This window comes from Herpailurus yagouaroundi, unplaced genomic scaffold (assembly GCF_014898765.1).
Source record: "Herpailurus yagouaroundi ecotype Mexico unplaced genomic scaffold, PumYag 77, whole genome shotgun sequence".
In the NCBI taxonomy this organism is placed as follows: Eukaryota; Metazoa; Chordata; class Mammalia; order Carnivora; family Felidae; genus Herpailurus; species Herpailurus yagouaroundi.
Window position 1 is genome coordinate 11,196,441 of NW_024412388.1, and position 19,649 is coordinate 11,216,089.

Consider the following 19,649-nt stretch of genomic DNA (forward strand, 5'->3'; position numbering starts at 1 on the left):
TAAATTCTCTAGAAACCTGCTGGCAGGAGACTTGAAGGCCTAGGGGTTTCGGTTACCTGTAAACACAGAGTTCCTTTTCCCGTTCTGCCAGTGGCTACAAAGGTCACTCGTGGCTCCCGGAACCTCATGCTGCCAGCCATCCTGCTGTCCAGTGACTCATCTTCTCTGCCCTAGGGCCTCTCAAGAGAAACACCGAGTCCAGCTGCACAAGGAAAAGGAACAGAAGCCCAAGAACATGACCCAGATGTGTGACATCTCAGTGCAGATGGAACCCGTCCACACTGACATTTTCTCGAGCAGTCAGGAGGTGAGTGCCGTCCGGTCGCGGGCGGCCAGCGGGACGTGCTACACGGGAGCCCAGTGGTGGCTGTCTTCGCTTCTGATAGTATTTTCATTCCGAGTTCCAAATGTAGGCACTTGCTTCTGTGAAACGTTCAAAGTGCAAAGCGGCCGTCCGGCCCTCCAACCCCCCCCCCCCCACCTCCCAGTCACTGGAGGTCACCGCTGCCAGTCGCATGCTATTTGTCACGTTGTGTCCTCAGCCCTTTGCCTCACAGAGACTGCCCTACCCTCCAGACAGGCGTGGTCGTGCGGTGCTCGAAGGCCAGGCTCACATCCAGGCTGCCCGGGTTTCATCCCTGAGTGGGACTCCTTCACTCGCAAATGCTGACCCCAGGGAGGTTACATGTGCCGTCCCCCTTGTCTGGGAAGCAGGAGTTAGGACAGCCACCACCCCGCGGGGTCATAAAGAAACAAATTTGATTTATGCACATAAGCACACACAACCTATACATACATGTCTATATAATCTGCTTGCAGAATGATGGTATTAAGCCATACGTATATATTCATTCTGCAACTTGTTTTTTTCCCCACCTGACACAATATAAAGGCCACCTTCTCTAGTAAGTATTTAAAAACCTGCTTCGTTCTTTTAAACGAGGGCATAGAATTCCACGGTGTCCCTTTTATCCAGCCCTGTCCCCTGTTGGTGGACATTTATACGTTATTTCTACTTCCACACGTTGCTGTAGTTGATGTCCTTGTGGGTATGTATGCAGAACAGATTCCCGGATGTGAAAGTGCTGGGTCCGGAGGGCGTCCTGAACCATGCTGGGTAGGGGCCAAACTGCCCTCCCAGAGAGCCACACCACTGACGCCCCAGGCCTGTCTCTCGCTGACTTCTCTGGGGGTGCCTGCCTGGGAGCCCCGGCTGCACAGCCCCCCGCCGGCCCGGGAGGGCGTGTGTCTTTGAGTGAGAGCAGCCCGTGCCACGCGGCCCCTGCAGGTGGCACTCACATTCTGCCCCCGTGGCGGGGGCCGTGGTGCCTCCCACAGTCCGTGGAAGCCTGACCACGGGCTGCAGTGGTTCCTCGAGGCCTCGGGTTTCCTGGGGTCCGGGGGGACCTCCTTTTCCCCTTTGCTTTAGGAAACCAGAGAACAGGGCGCTCCGGCAATGGGCTTTGGATTTTCACTCGGAAACGGGGCCAAATGTGTCAGCTTGCCTCCCTGCTTCCTCAAAGATGCCATCCCCCTGCCAAACAGCAGTGAGCCAGGACCGCACGCAGCTCGAACGAAAGGGCTCGGCGGCCCAGCCAGCTGTCCTTGTCACCGTCGCTGTCCAGCGCACTTTAACAGAAGTTAAAAGCCCTCGGGGCAGCCTCGGTGGGGCCAGGAGCGGGTCTCACTCCCGTCTCCGACCCGTTGGAATCCCAGACTCTTAGTGCGGGACGCAGCCCATATTCGTTCGCTTTTCCGGCACCTACTGAACGTCTGCTGTATGCCAGGCCCAGCGCTGGGCACAGAGGAAGGCACACAGGGTTCCTGTTCGCACCAGACCCCCTCAGGCTCTGCACGAGTTTGCCAGAATGGGTTGCTGACCTGATGCCGAAATTAGTAATTTCTCTTATGTGGGGGGAGTCACGGAAGAGGATGGGCGGGGCGGGGCGGGGGCGGGGAGGCTGCAAGATAAAAGGGAAAAAGTATTTGTTCCTCCTCAGAATGGCTTTCCAAACTCGGGCTACTTCCTGCTTTCTAAGCCAGAGTGGGTCAGAGGGCGTAAGAGTTGTATGAGAAAGAATCTTCATCTTCTCTAAATACACAAATTCCCAGAAGAGCCATGAGTAAGGGTCACATCGGGCTCAGACATACTCTTCAGACAGAATAAAGGCTGTCACCCAGCCTCGCTGCTGTGGCTGCCCCAACCCCCAGGTCAGTAGCCCCTGCTCTCCTCTCTGCACCCCTGCACGTGTGCACACACATATCACACACACACACACACACACACACACACACATACACGACATTTCAGGTGTTTACTCCTGGGCTGACCTACACTCTCAAATACAGCAAGGCTAGTATAGAACCAACCTAGGAAGAGTGAACCAGCCGTGCAGTCTATAAGGAGGCTGAAGACAGTATCCAGGTCAAGTGAGGTCCTACTAAGTGCAGACGGGTGGAGCACCCCCTTCTTTTTTGCTGGTGAGCCTGGTCCCAGCCAGAAAGCCAGGACAGGCTCCTTCCTACTCCTGTTTCTGACCTTGGTTCGTTCAGTCTCCGTAACTATTGCGCATCTACTAAGCTGGGGCACGGGGCTGGACTCTGGGAACACCACTGGAGACGGGACTTTGTTCGCACGGAGCCCGTGTGACACACGGGGGCTTCAGGGGGGTCCCGGAACCTCCAGAAACTGTATGCAAATGTTGTGTATATGTGACTTCCTCTGAAAGATGGAACCTCGGATTCTTCCAAATCTGAAAGGTAGATATGACCCTTAAAAGATAGAGAAGACCAAGGGGCGCCTGGGTGGCTCAGTCGCTTGAGTGTCTGACTTCAGCTCAGGTCATGATCTCAACAGTTTGTGAGTTCGAGCCCCGTGTCGGGCTCTGTGCTGACAGCTCGGAGCCCGGAGCCTGATTTGGACTCTGTGTCTCCCTCTCTCTCTTCCCCTCCCCTGCTTATGCTTTCTGTCTTTCTCTTGCTCTCTCTCTCAAAAATGAATAAACGTTTTAAAAAAATTTTTTTAAAGATAGAGAAGACCTCTCCTTGTCTATGCCCTTCATCAGCCCTACTCTAGCTCTGTGCCTGGTGGCTACCATATTGGGTGGTGCGAAGATGGAACGTTCCCCTCGTCGCAAGAGACCTCTGTTGGACAGTAGAGGCTCCGGAAGTCTCAGGGAAAGGTTTTCCTCTCTCCAGACCAACCATGAGCCTGTCAAACTCCCCCCCCCATCCTTGTTACCAGTCAAGAAGAAAATATCATGTGTTCTCATCCCAAAAACGCCCCTCCTGCAGCAGAATTTGATGGGATTATTCTGAAACAAGATCCGAAATGACAACAAATAGAAACCCAGGCTGAGCAGAATATTAGAATAAAATATAAAATGTGGGGAGGGAGCATCGAGGGGGGTTTTATTTATAGATATGCTAAGTAGGTAAGACAGTTGAAAATCTTCCTAGATGTGACTTTATATTTGAAATGAAAATTTTAAATCCCTTCTGTGCCAAAGCCCCGTATAGTAGCTTCCAAGGTACTAAGTGACAGGGTCCCTACTAGCCATGAATTGTACGTGTTTCTTGGAATATAAGGGAGAAATTCTGAGCCCTAATAACGCTGCTATCTGAACCATTCTGGCTGCAGGATTCCTTCAGTGATCTAGGGGCCAAGTGCAAAGGGTCCCGACACGAGGAAGTCATTCAGCGTCAGAAAAAAGCCTTGTCTGAACTGCGTGCACGAATTAAGGAGCTGGAGAAGGCGTCCTCGGCAAGTAAGCTCCCTCCCTGCTGGTCTCCCTCTCCCAGCTCACAGTCCTGAGCCCCAGACTCTAGGGATCACTCTGGGCGCCGACAATCGGCCAGGACCACTGTCTCCCATCCCCATCACTTCATAACCGAAAGGACGTAGTGATACAAGGAAAGATGGCAGGCATGGTCTCAGAGTCAAGGGCAAGGCTTGGTATTTAAATAAGTAGGATCTCGTGGAAAAGTCACTACGTTGTCCTCCTTTTTCTCATTTCGCTGTGGCCCCGGCGGGAACTTGGTCATAGACTAACACTGCAAGGATCGGCCTTGGGGAACCTCCTAGAACACCCTGTTTAGAGGGGATAGCATTCTCAAGACACTGCTGGGGGAAGCGCTGAGCTAGGACCCAGAGGCCAGGGTTCAAGTTCTGTCCTTGCTCCTATAGCTGAAAGTTCACCCTCTGTGCCTTGGCACTGACACCTGCGAGGCCGCAGCCTCCTCCTAGCTGTGTGACCTTGGACAAGCCACCTACCTGTCTAGGCCTATTTCTCACCTGCCAAGGGAGGGGGCTGGAGATCAGCACCGGCCTACGATAAGGGTCCCGTAAAGAGCAGCTGTGATCATTACGAGCAATAACTTCTTCCCGACCCTTTCTTTTGACTCTCACTTACTTGTTTTATAGATCCTAAGGACCACCCGAATGAATCATTTCTAGACTCAAAGGCTGTCAGAATGGAAACAAATGTCCAGAAGACATCGGACGCAAAACCTGACGTGCCAGCTTTCTCAAGAATAGAGATCAGAGCGGTAACCAAAGAAAGTTTGTCCCCGCGGTAACTGAGACGTGGAGTGCGTGGGCCTGAGGGCAGACACCAGCCGTGCGCTCTGGCACAGCCGTGAGCGTCAGAGGTTCAGGGCCGGCCCTCCCTGGCGGGCCAACATCTGTGCCGACCCCTCGGTGGCTTTGCCACAGCGGTGACCCCGTGTCTGGACAGAGAGGTTGCTTTCCGTTTGTGGCCAGCGTGGTAAACCCTTGCACTGACACTGAGCCAGGGTAATCGCCGGCGGGCCCTCCTTTTCACGTTATGTGTTCTGTTCCGCAGAAAATAGCTCAACAGGCTGCTTCTTAACATTACGCCGTGAGTTTGCCTCAAGTGTGCTTTTCGTGGCGAACTGAAGAACACGAACATGTAAAGGGTAGCAGGAGGGCTGATTAAGAGGCACAGGTTCTAGAATCAGAGGGGCCCGTGTCAGAATCCCAGCCCTGCAAGCCGTGTGGCCTTGGGCGGGCTCAGCCTTTCTGGGACTCCCTTCCCCAGCTGGGAAATGACGAAGATTTAGAGGTGGCGGTGGTAAGTGCTTGGCCCCGCCACCTAGCTCAGAGCGAACACTTAATAAATTGTAGCTGTGAATGACGGTTCGAGGTATTTAAATAGCATCACTCAAGAAAACCTCCCTTTCTTAAGGGAAATGGTTTTATTTGCTAGGATTTTCGGAAGTGATTCGATTGTTATGGTGAAGGTGCCCCGTACCCTAAATGGATGTCTGGTGGGTGTCTGACATGTGATGGTGGACAGCTCAGGTCGGTGTCACTCACGGGATCCCCTGGGCTCAGCTTGCTGCCACAGCGGGATCTAAATTTTTTTTGTTTTTAACGTTTATCGTTTTTGAGAGAGAGACAGAGACAGGGACAGGGACAGAGAGCAAGCAGGGGAGGGGCAGAGAGAGAGAGACACACACACACAGAATCGGAAGCAGGCTCCAGGTCCTGAGCTAAACTCTCATTTGTCAATCACCCCTCCCAGCGGCCTTGTGTTGGAGTTACTGTCGTGCCCATTTTACAGACAGGAAAAGTCAAGACTTAGGGCGATCAGGTACGTCACCCAAGGTCACAGCATAATGCCTGACGGAGCCAGGACTGTGTCTGTGGCAGCCCGTCCCTAGCCCTCTGCTAGTCTGCAGACAAGGACAAGGGGACTGCGTGATTGAACCTTGTAGACCAGACTCTGCCTTAGGTGACCCTCCATCGGGGAAGAAGGGAACCGGAAGAGGGGTGCAGAGGACAGCACCCAGAGCCGGGCACGCTCAGTGATGCTTCACACTCTCTTGCAGCAGGTGTGCCCAGTTGACTGTCATCAAGTCCCCTCTTTTACGCTTCTCGCTATAGACGTGGAGACAAAGAGTCCATGCTTTTCTATCCCAGTCACTTTCTGAGCTTTCCGTGTTTGTAGCTGGGCTTCCTTTTAATCTCAGGCGTTTACAGTATCGTGTCAGCAAATGCTGCGGGCCAAGAGATGCTCACGGCGAGCACTTAACCCAGTCTGCTTTGGGGGGAGATTTATGACAGTTATTTGTGGTCCGTCAGGCTCCCCGATCTGGCCGGTGGCTTTTCCGTGCGGTCCGTAGGGACTTTCAGCAGCCAGCTGGCTGATAGGGTCTTAGGGCATAGCTGCAAACACCCTTCAGCACTGTTTCTAAACAGCGTGGGTCTAAAGTGATGGCCGCCCACCAGGTTCTAGCACTGGGGGAGGGTTTGGCCAAATCGGGTGAGGGTATCATCTCTGCTGCCTGAAAAGGAGACTCCTTTAATAAAAGGAGTCTCACTGATTCAACAAGCAGGCCCACCAGGTGCCATTCTGTGCCAGGTGCCATGCTGGGCACGAGAAACAGAACAGCGAGCAAAAGCAAGGAAGCTCGTCATCTGGACCGGGGTTTCCCGACCGGAACACGACTGGTATTTTGGGCCGGGTAATTCTTTGTGGCAGAGGAGGCCGTTCTACGTACCGTGGGGTGTTTAGCAGCATCCGTGCCCTCGACCCCCTGCGTGCCATTAGTACCCCCCATCTCTCGTTGCGACGGCTAAAAGCGTGTCCAGGCATTGTCAAAGGTCCTGGGGCATGCAGGAGAGGGTGGACAAAACCCCCTCGGTTCAGAACCACTGGTCCGGAGGGAAGACAGGCAGTAACCAGAGAACAAGGCAAGTGATGTGTCATTTCAAAGAGAGTCACAGTCTGAAGGGTAGCAGCGCAGTCGACAGAGGACTCGGACTGGATGGTCAGGAACCGACATGCAAATCCACTCTCTTAGAGTCATTCTTCGGGAACCACAGGGTGTTACCTCCAGGATGTACAAGTTCACGATGGAATGCCGAGAGAGAGAGTTTTTACTTCTTTTTTTTCTTTTTTTTCCCCCCAGCCTCGGAACGGCCCTGTCAACTCAGCCGTCCCGGACGTCAAGTCAGGGAAGATGGATGTGGTTGAGGCTTTAGATCTCAGTGAAAAGTTGGTACGTGCATCCAGCGTGGTCCCCCCCTGTCCAAACGTGGGTCCCCTGCAGTCACTGTTAACCACCGGATAGGGTAACTAAACACGAGCCTCGCGTGCGTATTTCGTTGTTATAAAAGCTCTGCAGGACCCATCTACTGTCCCAGCGTGGCTCAGACTTTGCAATTCCTTGAAAAACTGGGTAGCTAGCATGAATGTTTATGTCTGTTGTCACTCTTCCCCCTGGTTCTCAAAAAGGCATAGCGTAAATGGATACGGAGGAAACGAAAGTCGTATTCACTTCCAAGCACGGGCTCGTTCTCTGCAATTGCAGAAACTGAACAAAACAAAATTAGACGCTTGCCTCCTCAAAGTGGCCTCCAGCGGTCTCGCGCCAGGCCTCTTAACTGCCAAACGCTTTCCTCGCAGTACATGGACATGAGCGAAACACTCGGGAGCCTGATGAACATCAAGGACATGTCAGGTCACATATCCATGAAGTACCTCTCCCCCAAAGAGAGAGAGAGAGTCAACCAGCTCCGACAAAGGGACCTCGATCTGGTGTTCGAGAAGATCACCCAACTCAAGAGCCGGCTGGAGAGAAAAGAGGAGCTTTTGAGAGGCTACGAGAAAGACATAGAACAGCTCAGGTACCGCCCGTGTCCCCGCAGAAAGGGCCAGGTGTCCGGTCTCGCGGCTGAACCTCGGGCAGCGGCAGACGCAGGTCCGGGACAGGCAGAGGCCTCGGGGGAGGGGGCCTGGGGCCCGACAGAAGCGAGTCTGTCTGCGAGAAAGCAGCGGTCGAGGGGGTCGGGGTTCATCCTGCCCTCTCTCGCCACGAGCGAGAGGCGCCTCGTACGAATTCTGACTCAGGGTTCGCCTTGTGTGCTTTCCAAGGCCCCGCCCTGTTTCAGCGGCCGCCGCTCCCCTACCCTCTCTGGGAAACGGGGGGCTGGTAGCACGTAGGCAGCTGATGAGGTATCTGTCCTGCCCCGTGCGCCCCAAATCTGCTGGTGACGAAGCCACCGAGTTAGCCGCCTAGGGAAGTATTCTGAGATTCTCCCAGGTTGGGGACATCGGTGGCGAAGGAGAAAGATGCGGGAGAAAGAGGCCGTGTCTCTCCCGTCCGCTCAGGCAGAGCAAAGTATCCGTGCAGACGTACCAGTCACAGGTGGCCAAGCTGGAGGACAACATCCACAAAGAGGCCGAAGAGAAGGCCCTGTTGAAGGAGGCCCTGCAGCGCGTGGAGCTCCAGCTGTACCAGGAGAAGAGGTTCAACAGGGCCATCAGGCAGCAGAAGGTGAGAGGGCCCGGCGGGGAGCACAAGCTCTGAGGCCGCCCCCTGGCTCCCTTTGGAAATGGCAAAGTGAGCACCCGGGGTGGCCCGTGGGGCGTCAGACACACCCGGCTTTACACCCTGGCTCTGCCACTTGCTGTGTGACCTCAGGTGGGTTCCTTAACCTCTCTGAAACTCCTAATGTAGCTTATCCGTGTCTTCCTAACCAGTGGCTATTGTTTGTATTTTTATGGTTCTCCCAGGTAGTAGGGATACATAGATGAAAAAGCTCCCTGTGAATAAAGATGTGGGTTCACTACTCGGAGTGCTCAGCACATAGTTGACATAGGAAATATTGGATGGATGGATGGATGGATGGATGGGTGGATGGATGGATGTGTGTCCTTGAAGAACATAATCCTTTAGAGCATAACAGGTAAAGCGCTGACTGCTGGCTGATTTAATGATTTAAAGTCTCTGTCTGGGGCACCTGAGTGGCTCAGTAGGTTAAGTGTCTGACTTTGGCTCAGGGCATGAACTCACTGTTCCTAGGTTCGCGCCCTGCATCGGGCTCTGGGCTGACCGCTCAGAGCCTGGAGCCTGCTTCAGATTCTGTGTCTCCCTCTCTCTCTATCGCTCCCCCACTCGCACTCTTTCTCTCTCAAAATGAATAAACATTAAAAAGTAAATAAAAAAAATAGAGTGTCTGAAGGGCACTCGGGCTGTGTCATCCAGAGGCAGGCACTCGGCCAGCCCGGAACGTCCCAGGGGTGTCTTCCAAGGGGTGACACCTTTGCACTGAGTTGCAAAGGGGAGCTGGACTCTGCCCACCACAGGCACGGGCAGGGGGTGTGGGGGGAGGGCTTGCGTTCCGGGCTGCGGGAACCTGGGGGAAGGGCAGGAGGACGAGAGCTCCGGCTCCTGGCAGGAACTTGGCAGTAGCACTGCCTTGAGAAACCAAGATCTGAGACTCAGGCTGGCGATCCAGCCAAAAGCAGCCACCTCCTCCCCTCAACCTGTCCTCTCCTCTGTCACGCGGCACAGGAGTCAGCTAGTCCTGGGTTCAGATTCCCCCACTCACTCCCTGCGTGGCCTCGTGCCAATCCCTTCCCCTCTCTGCGCCTCGCTTCCTCACCGATGAACGGGAACTGACCGCCCCTGCCCTGCAGGGCTGTTGTGGGCACAGTGCCGGCACCCTCACCATCCAGGCTCTCACGGTGTGAACTCACAGGCCGTGTGGCTTCAGACGGCGAGGGACACGTGTGCTCCCTCTAGAGCGGGTAGCCCAGGGCCTGGCACACGGCGGGTAGATGCCACTCTCCTCCGTGTGGCCAGCTGCCTGCACGTGGGGTCACTGGGGCAAGCTCTGCCTCAGACCCGCGAGAGTTGCAGCTGACGGTGAGGCGTGCGTGACCCACAGCCAAACAGGTGCTTCGGAAGCTCCCGGCAGACCTGTGCCTGCCCCGTGGTCGGCAGAGGGGCTCTCTTTTTTTTTTTTTAATTTTTGTTTAATGCTTGTTTATTTTTGAGAGAGAGAGAGAGACAAAGCATGAGTGGAAGAGGGGCAGAGAGAGACGGAGACACAGAATCCGAAGCAGGCTCCAGCCTCCGAGCTGTCAGCACAGAGCCCGACGCGGGGCTCGAATTCATGAACCATGAGATCGTGACCTGAGCCGAAGTCGGACGCTCCACCGACTGAGTCACCCAGGCGCACCCCCCCCCCTTTTTAAAACTCTGGCAGAGGTGTTCTCTTGTCTTCTCTGCAGTTTATACCCATAGCCATTCGCTCCTGCATTCATTTCCAAACCAGACTCTCCCTTCTTCTTAACCCTTGCCTAAACTAAAATAGGACAAACAAGGAAAATTATCATAACCATCTCGTGACCATCTCCAGGCACCGGGCTCCACCCAGGCTTTGCAGCCCTGATCGGGGTGACTAATGCCTTCGTAGGTCTGCCTGGTTGGTATGATGAGTCCCGTTTTACAGATGAGGAAACTGAGCCTCCGAAAGTTAAGAGACTTGCCCAAGCTCACACAGTAGCAGCTGGTAAGCAGAGCCTAGACCTGGCCCCAGATCTCTGACTCTAGTTTCCGAGCTCTCTGCTGGGCTCTCCCCGTTCTTCTTGTAATTGTTAGTCTGCCTGACTCAGGGCTGTGTATTTATGCATGCATGCTTGCACGTGTGCGTGTATGTGAGTGTGTATAATAAGTGTGTGTGTGCTGTAATGTGTGTTTCTGTGTGTATATTTGTGTGTGTGTGTGTGTGTGTGTGTGTGTGTGTGTGCGTTGCCTGCAGGAGCTCTAAGGAGGCCAAGCCATAGAAGGCTATAGAAGGGTGCCCTCCTCCCCAACCAGGAGGCCCTGGTCAGACAAGTTACTCGCAGAAGCCTGCCCTCCAACCTGCAAACCTCCCAGACCACAGGTTCCCTGGCTTATAGCGCTAGAAATGAATCCAGCCATCGTGCTCAGAAGGAGCCCTAGATGTGGGGTTTCTAGAGTCCACAGTCTTGAATTAAACATCACAGGCCTCAGGCAAAGGACGATTTCCTTTCACACCAGGCAACCAGGGAGAGCTGGGCCAGTGACAGAGCTCTGACTTTTCCTTTGATGTGCCCGCCAGAGAGCTCACCCCTCCCTAAGGTGCTCCCCCCCACCAGGACTTGGCAGGCTAGCCCCCAAAGCTGAGACACCAGACCACAGAATGGGGCAGCAAAGGGCCCAGAAAAAGGCCATTGTCATGGGGCTGGCTAAAAATGTAAGAAAACCTGAGGATTTACATAATCAGGCTTTCCATGCATTATTCATGAGCTGCCTCATTCATACACAATGCAGGGGCCATGCCAGCCTGTTGGGCACTGGACATCCTTCTGTGGAGAAGGAGCTGAAGTGGCCAAGTCAAACCTGCATCTGTATCCCCAGAAGAGCCGGGGCTGAGAACTTTCAAATTCATGGAAGTCACAATTTAGGGAAAGATTACGAAAAGCAGAGTCACAATCACAGCGATGCCGGTGGCATGATTTCCTGGGCACGTACCGAGGGACAGGCACCTGCTCCACGCGACACATGCTTCATCCCTCCCATCAGCCCCGCGGGGGATGCTGGCGCGTGGCCGCCCATTCAGAGCGGCTGACAGAGGGCAGCGTCACCTGGCTGCCCGGCAGCAGAAACGGGACGCCACCCCCGCCCCAGGCCTGCTGCCCTCCCCAGCCCGAGTTCGCTTCTCCCCACCCGTTGCTCTGTGCGCCTCCTTTTCCAGGAGGTCTCTGCTCATCCCAGGGCTAGGGTTGGCATGCAAGGTGTATTATTAACATGTCAGAATTTCCTGTTTATCAGGAGGAAAAACAACCACCAACATAGATTTTAGGGTTTTGCTGCATTCTAAAGGGAACTTCAGAATCTGTCTTGGCCTCAGTTCCCTCCAAGGAACATATTCATCATGGAAATGATTTTTTGTTTTAAGTTTGACACCTAGCATCTTCACAAGGAGCCTTCGTGGTTTCGGTCTCACGTATAAAATTTCCCCCATCCGTAGAGAACGGGGTGGCTGAGGCACTAGACCAGCAGAACCATCACCCTCCTCAAAAAGGAAAAACAAAAAGCAGGAAGTAGTTTTTAGTGTCAATGTTCAAACATCTGTTCGCCAAAGCAGAACTTTCTGGAATCAAAAGTCACACTTCCACACTCATACCTTTGGCTGTGGCAATGAGACTTGATATAAAATACTGGGGAAGACCTCAGTGCTGGGCACTCACAGGGAACCTCACGGTCATCAGCTCCGGACCCTGGAAGGCCCCCGGTCTGGAGCTCTGGCCCTGTGACAGAGGGACAATGACAGCCGTGCAGGCTGCGCTCAGTCTCATCCACTTCCCACACCACCGTATAAGGCAGCTGTGTCTCTCGGAGTTCAGAGGCGGACTTTGGAGCCAAACGACTAGAGTTGAAGCCCCACCCCTGGCCCTGAGTGACCCCGAGCCACCGGTTTATGCCCCCCCCGTGTCTCAGATTCCTCAACACGAGCACCCAAAGATGATTAACAACGGGGCCCGGGGAGGGTTAAATGCCATAAAGCCTGCAGTGCCGGGCGCACAGCAAGCACGATTACGGGGCCTGGGCGTGGGGGGAGAAAAGGCAGCTCGTGGACGGGTGGGGCGAGGCCGGCAGGTCCCTGAGAGAGCTTCCTGCCGGCTGACCTGACGCTGTCGCCAAACCCCGAGACGCGATCCCGGGGCTCCGGGAGCCAGCAGCTGTTTTGTGAAGGTCTCCTTTAGAGTTGGTGAATACAACCAGGGCTCCGGCCAAGAAGAGCTCAGATACTTTTTGTGAATGGGCGAAGGCTGGAATTTTCAATGGGAGAATTTCAAATGCACTGAAGTAGCCATCGGGGCAGCACGCACTCCCCTTCCTGGCCCTTTATTAGGGCTCCTAGCGTCTGGAAGGCTCCGGGGTGCGGGGTGCGGTGCGCTGGCTGCTTCTGGCTGCTTCCCCAGCCCCTCAGGTCTCCAGCCAATCAAATCCCGGCCAAGGGGCGTGGCCACAGCGTTGCCGGGTGGGGTCAGTGGGGCTAGACCACCGCCCTCCCCTACACACACACACACACACACACACACACACACACACCACCTTCCCTCTGCTTAATTAGCTCAGATCCCTCATCTTTCAGATGAGAATAGAGGTGGCTTGTAACCCAATGCGTCCAATTCAAGGAGAGTGTGGATACAAGACCCTTAGCACACAGGACTACTCCATACGACCTTCCGTACCGTCATCCATGGTCTCACTACCCTACTCAAATCGCAATTTTCCGAAATTTTTCTCGAGCCCAAGCATTCTCAAGATCCAGGTTTAAAAAAAAAATGTTCTTTTTTAAATCCAGGATCCCTCAGTTGGGTGCTTTTGACCGAGGAGTAGAAATCGGTAGATGGTGTACAGTATAAGAATGGGAGGGTAGGGGGTGGGGACCGTACCCTCCAGCCCACGAAAGGATGAGAATGTGAAGTGTGGTTTGTGCGGTGCGGCGCGTGGTTAGAAGATGAAGCCCTTCCTGCCTGCATCTTCTGCCCACCAGTGAGCCCCAGGGTCTCCCAGAAACCTCAGAGGTGCGTCCCAGAGTGGAACAGGTCAGGACACAGTAAACGCTCTCTTGCTCCCCTGATATTTTCGCTCAGGAACGTTTAGAGGATCTCGAACAGGGAAGCGCAAAAGAACGAACGTCTCGCAACTGTTCCTTCAAAGAGAGAGAGAGGCAGGTCTGGAGAGGTTTTCTGATCTTGTAGCCAGACACAAAGCAGATACGGTGTTTTCAAGGGGTGTACGAGCCACCGTGTGCTGTGCCGGAAACATCCACACACCTCCACTGCCTTCCCTTCCCCCCGCCCCAGCCCCTGCCCCTCCCTTGCCTGCAGTCTGAGCAGATGACCTAAGAGACAGGCAAACAACGAACCTATTATCTGGAGGTAAGGCACAGGGCAGGTGCAGGTGTGGTTTTGGCTGAGCAACCATTCTAGGCACTAAGTGATTTCGGGACTTGGAGGCAAGGTCATAAGAAAAGGAGAAGAGAGGAGTGGGGAGCCCCAGACCCCCTGCCCTAAGAGTAAAATAAATGGGTGAAAGGAGCCAAGAGTGAGGAGGAGAGTGCCGACTCTAACGCCCTTCTTACCTGTCAAGGGGGAGTCACACGTGACTGGGCTCTCTGGCAGCCAATGGGAACTGGAAAACCCAGAGTTCATGGCGTCCATGAGCTAATGATGGATGCAATGCACCTCAGTGCTCTTAGAACAAGATGGCACTGGATGGTCCCCTAGAGAGGACGCTGTGTGATCTAATGAACAATATCCCTACGAAGAGCAGCTCAGCGTTGGCTGGGCCACGTCTGAGGGCCAGGTCTGAGGACAGCTCTTGAGACAGACTGATGTTGTTACAGCCCAGCGAGTTCAGGAAAGTTCAGGAAAAGCTGGTGTGCAGGAGGGCCCAAGATCTGCCCTTCAGCGCTCAGCTGTCCACCGATTGCATTTAATCCGAGGAAGATATTTTGGAGCAATGCTCAGACTGGGGTCCCCTGGAGCCCTTGGGTGCCATGGAAAAGTGTGACCGTCAACATCCCCAGCCCACACACGCACAGGCACACACATACATATGCCTGGTTTCCCCCAGAAAAGTTCTCCCTTATTTGTTTTATATGCCAAGCTCCTCATGGGATTTTGCTTGAAGCATTCCGCTGGGTAAAAAAAAAAAAAACCCAAAAAACAAAACAACAACAACAACAAAAAACCAGGAGGTTGCTGGCTTAAAACTACTGCTTTACAGTTTTCTGGGAATTTGGTTGGTGACTATCTGCTAAGCTTAGCGCCTCTCGGCTGAGTCTGTGATGAATGTTGAGGGGCTGCAGGCTCAAGGCCTCCTCCATGAAAAATGTCCAGAGAGCAACTCAGTTAAATGCGGGCCCCTAAGCCTCCTTAGAGAGTTGCCGTAAGGATGGAGTTAGCACCCTTCTGCGGATATGAGAGAGACTTGCACGTACCCATGCCCCATCCCAAAGATGGCCCCACTCCCTTCCTCCTCGAGTTTTGTGAACACCCAACAGAGTTGCCAGATCTCAGGCAAAGCAAAACCCAACAGGATGCCCAGTTAAACTTCAACTGCAGAAAAACAACAAAGAGTCACTTAGTAGAAGTATGTCCCAAATATTGCATGAGGCATACTTATACCTATATATATCTATCTTTTCACGCGGATATTCAAATTTAACTGGGCGTTCTGTATTTCATCTGGCAACCCTGCCAGCAAATATTTACTAGAACCAACTGGAAGCCAAGGGGGCAGGTTCTGAAGCGGATGTCGCAAAATGGCAGCCCACAGAGGCGTTCCATTCGGCTCAAGGGTTTCCTTTTTTAAAGTAACCTTTCCAAATAGGTCACTCTCACGAAACACTCTGGATGTCCAGCTTCTCTGGGCAACTGGGAAGAAAGATCTGGTGATACCAGGCCCACGAGCCTGCGTTTTGCAGGCCCCATAGAAAGGCGCCGGGCTCGTGGGTTTGTCGCCACCCCTCACCTGGCTCACTTCACCCACTTTTTTTTACCTCCCCGGCCCCCTGGAGGCTTCTGGCTGGCACCTCCCCAGGAGATGCTCGGGGCTCTCTGAGAAACACCGCCTTCCCGATATCCCTGCACGGTCCCCCCCTCCGCTGGAGCGTCAGTCGGCGAGGGAGGCCCCCCGCTCTCTCTCACCGTTGCGTCCCCAGCGCCTGGGAGATGCTCTTCCTTCAGCGAACTGTCCCTGAGGTCTCGAGGACACCAGGGTCAGCAACAGTTAGCCAATCCCAGGGGAAGGGCAAGCTGCAGCAGTGATGCTGGCTCCCAAGGAGCTCGCAGTCCCTGCCGGGGAGGTTAGTTCGCCGCTGTGGCTTTTGTCATGCCCGGGCTGTTGGGATGCCAAGGTAGAAGCCCACGTCCGTTGAGCCTCTTCCGTCGATCAGGGGGGCTCCGCTTCCACCCAAAGCAGATTTATCCTCCAAGAGAACCGCAGGGTTCCCCCCAAAGGCCCCTTGCTGGACAAGCCTCCACCTCTCAGATTCCTCTGGAATCCGCAACAGAGAGCCATCCCTACGGAGCTCGGCAGGACAGGGTAGCATGGCCCGGAGGCCATGCCCCCTTCTGCACGTGCACATCCCCACCCCACCCCCATCCCTAGGAAAGCCCGACATTTCATCCAAACGGGTGGCATCTGAAAGTTGAGAAAAACCATTTTTCTTTGGCGCAGAAGGGAGAGAAGCGCATGAGCTAAATTGTGTCAATATTCTTTCTGTATTAAAGAGACGAATGTTTGTAGAGACAGTGAAGAACCAGGTGCAGGGGCGCCTGGGTGGCGCAGTCGGTTAAGCGTCCGACTTCAGCCAGGTCACGATCTCGCGGTCCGTGAGTTCGAGCCCCGCGTCGGGCTCTGGGCTGATGGCTCGGAGCCTGGAGCCTGTTTCCGATTCTGTGTCTCCCTCTCTCTCTGCCCCTCGCCCGTTCATGCTCTGTCTCTCTCTGTCCCAAAAATAAATAAACGTTGAAAAAAAAATTAAAAAAAAAAAAAGAACCAGGTGCAAAACTGAGGTTTCCAGGTGAGCCAGAAAGAAAAGGAGAGCAATAGGACGTCAGCGGAAAAGCCAGTTGACAAAAATACCAGCCCATGTGTTGTGTATCGAGCATTTAGTATGTGCCAGGCACAGAGCTAAGCGCTCAGTGTGCACCATCCCATTTAACCTTTACAACAAACCCACGGGGCAGCTCTCGTTTCTGTCATCAGACGAGGTGTCTGAAAGTCAGAGACGTTAAGCTATTTGTCCGGAGCCACACAGCTGGATAAGAGGTGCGGCTCATTGCGGATCTGACACCCAGACGAGCACTGCTTCCCCTGCTTTAGGTAATAAACCTCCCAATAAGAAACCAGATACGCTTCGGGTGACTTTTCTCTTGAATTTCGAGGAAACACCTCTAAAATACTCACGTCTCTGACTTTCAGATTTTTTTTTTTTTAAGAGTTGAGAATCGAGACTATGAAATCTTAAACATGTTGAAACGCTGCCATTCACAATTCAGCCCTGGAACTGGAGCTGACCCAACCACATTCCCACTCTGCAGAAAATAGAGGTGAGCTCTCAGGAAGCTTGAAAGCTAACCACACTGTGGTTGAAAAAGAAACAGGAACCATATTCGCTTTTGAGACAAGGTCACAATAATTCCAAGACAACAAAATTAGCATTAGAAAAACCAAAGCTATCCTAGGTAAGGGACATTTTTGGAAGATGGAACCCTCTTCTCAACCAACACCCCTATTCTAAGGCTGGAAGGTGGTTACTACCCAGAGCAGGACGTTATCGGGATAGAGTGTCCTGAGGGCTCCCCCAGCTTTGCCAGCCTGCCAAGTGGGCACGAGTGGGAGACTGGTCATTTATTCATCCATATATATATATATATATATATATATATATGTAGCGCAATTTTTGTCCGAGGACCACCTTGGGATGTAAGGTGACAGAGGAGATACCAGGATGGTCCCTAGATGTTGTAGGAACATTGTGCTCCTCTGAGATGTGAAGCTCCCCGGAACTTCAGGCCGTGTCTGGGCATAACAGAGTGTGGCAGATGGTACCCCAGCTAAGAGCAAAGCCTGAGCCTGCTCCCAGCCCTCCAGCCCGAGCTTAGAGGTTGGGTGTCTAGGATCTCCTTGGTGCAGAAGGGTTCTCTCCACATTCTTTACAAAGTGTAGCTCGGCCATCCCCTTTCTCCACTGTGTGCCTTGTGTCTTTAGAGGGAGGGAATCACCGCGACCATCCCGAAAAAGACAGGATGTGTAAAATCTGCTTTTCAGTCCTGCTCACTGGTAAAAGAGTCTCCATTTCTAGCAAGCCTCAGAAATGGCACCCCCTTCCCTTCCGAGGCCCCGCGGGTTTTGGTTTTCCCTCCTTTGTAATGCCATTCAGTGATTCTGTACTGTCTCCCACTGCAGCTAAAAGTCGTTTATAGTTTGGGGGGAGTTGGATGCTAAAATGGAAAACCGAGTTAACACATGCCAGCCTCCACACGGAGCGATGAGAGAGTGGACAAAAAGGTACTGTCCCAGCCTTCGTTTACTCGAGGAATATTTACTGAGAGCCTACAGCGTGGCAGGTACTGTGCAGGTGTTGGGGTTCGATCAGGAATTCCCAGTCGGGGTCAGGTCACCCCTTGAGGGGGCGAAATTTATTTTTTTAATATATAAAGCGCACACACACACATATAGAGTGCTATCTGTCCTATTAAAATTTCATGGGACTGGAGCAATTAGAAACTGTTGTCTAAGAAGACTCCTTAGTGGGGTACAATAATGGAAACAAGGGTGAGCACTGTGGGGTTAGATCAAAGGAGAAACACACAAATCCCCCCCCCCTTTCTAGCTCACACTCTCCGGCATTTTTTTTTTTTTCAGTAAATACAATAACGATGCAATAATTACTTTGCACGCGATGTTTTGGGAACAAAGGTCGGCTGCCTGAGTTCATGAGCATATTTCACAAGGACTCACCCCGTGCAAGGGCCAGGCAGGGCCTCCCCAAAGAGGAGCTGCTTAAGCAGAGCCCCGAGGCCGGGTGGCAACAAACAGAAGGGGCCTTTCTGGAGCCCGCGGCTTCCAGTTGCCTGAGGCGGCCACCCGGTGTGTCCCGAGTTCATTTCCAGCTCGGTGTCACTATCTAAATGCCCAGCTTCTATCCCTGCCCGTTCGTTCCAAAGGTGATGCATGTGGTTCCCAGACATCTAAGCCCTAATGCATGGCGCTCGCCAGCGGTCCCTGTTCAGGGAGGGCACCGCGTGATTTCCCAGCCCTTCCTCCCACGTGCCTCAGCATCCTCCTTTTCCCAGGTCGGCCCCCTGCCCTCTGCTCCCCGCCAACCTCGTCAGGCCAGGGCACGGGTGCTCGGGAACCATCCAGGGCCGGCAACCTTACTGAAAATCCAATAGAAAGGGATGTAAAGGAAAGGTGGCTTGGGGGAGGGTTTTGACATTCGCCGTCTGTTTTCTTTTTTTTTTTTAATTTTTTTTTTCAACGTTTTTTATTTATTTTTGGGACAGAGAGAGACAGAGCATGAACGGGGGGAGGGGCAGAGAGAGAGGGAGACACAGAATCGGAAACAGGCTCCAGGCTCTGAGCCATCAGCCCAGAGCCCGACGCGGGGCTCGGACTCCCGGACCGCGAGATCGTGACCTGGCTGAAGTCGGACGCTTAACCGACTGCGCCACCCAGGCGCCCCTAATTATGCTTTTAGAATTATAACTACTTTTATTTTTTTATTTTTATTTTTTCAACGTTTATTTATTTTTGGGACAGAGAGAGACAGAGCATGAACGGGGGAGGGGCAGAGAGAGGGGGAGACACAGAATCGGAAACAGGCTCCAGGCTCCGAGCCATCAGCCCAGAGCCCGATGCGGGGCTCGAACTCACGGACCGCGAGATCGTGACCTGGCTGAAGTCGGACGCTTCACCGACTGCGCCACCCAGGCGCCCCACGCTGTCTGTTTTCATTGTCGCTGGGCATTCCAACCAAGATTTCCTATGTAGGTTCTTGTAGGGAAGCTAGCTCTTCTCACCCTGAAATGATTTTGGATGCGGTCTCAGAGCACATTTAAGGCCCCTGTCAGCCACTGGCACAGGCCTCAGGAGGTGGTTTTTATACCTCCCGAGTGAAGAGAGCTCCACAGATGGGCCTAGCAGCCCCTTCCTTTAAAATCCACCCGGAATCTTCTCTCAGTCCCTGAGGAAGACAGGATGGCTATTCTGGCCCCTATTTGACAGATGGGGAAACCGAGGGTCATAGAGTAAGTGGCCGAGCTGAAACCTGACCATCCACC

At 53.4% G+C, this 19,649-nt stretch overlaps 1 protein-coding gene across 1 annotated transcript in view; it reads left to right on the forward strand.

Moving 5' to 3' along the window:
- Window positions 1–19,649, forward strand: part of LOC121027835 (forkhead-associated domain-containing protein 1) — a 92,442-nt gene that overhangs the window by 70,330 nt on the left and 2,463 nt on the right. The window contains exons 23-28 of the mRNA XM_040471520.1: window positions 175–307; window positions 3,641–3,767; window positions 4,424–4,548; window positions 6,937–7,026; window positions 7,434–7,654; window positions 8,139–8,304. Coding sequence (XP_040327454.1) covers window positions 175–307; window positions 3,641–3,767; window positions 4,424–4,548; window positions 6,937–7,026; window positions 7,434–7,654; window positions 8,139–8,304 — 862 coding nt within the window. The remainder of the gene's footprint in view (window positions 1–174; window positions 308–3,640; window positions 3,768–4,423; window positions 4,549–6,936; window positions 7,027–7,433; window positions 7,655–8,138; window positions 8,305–19,649) is intronic.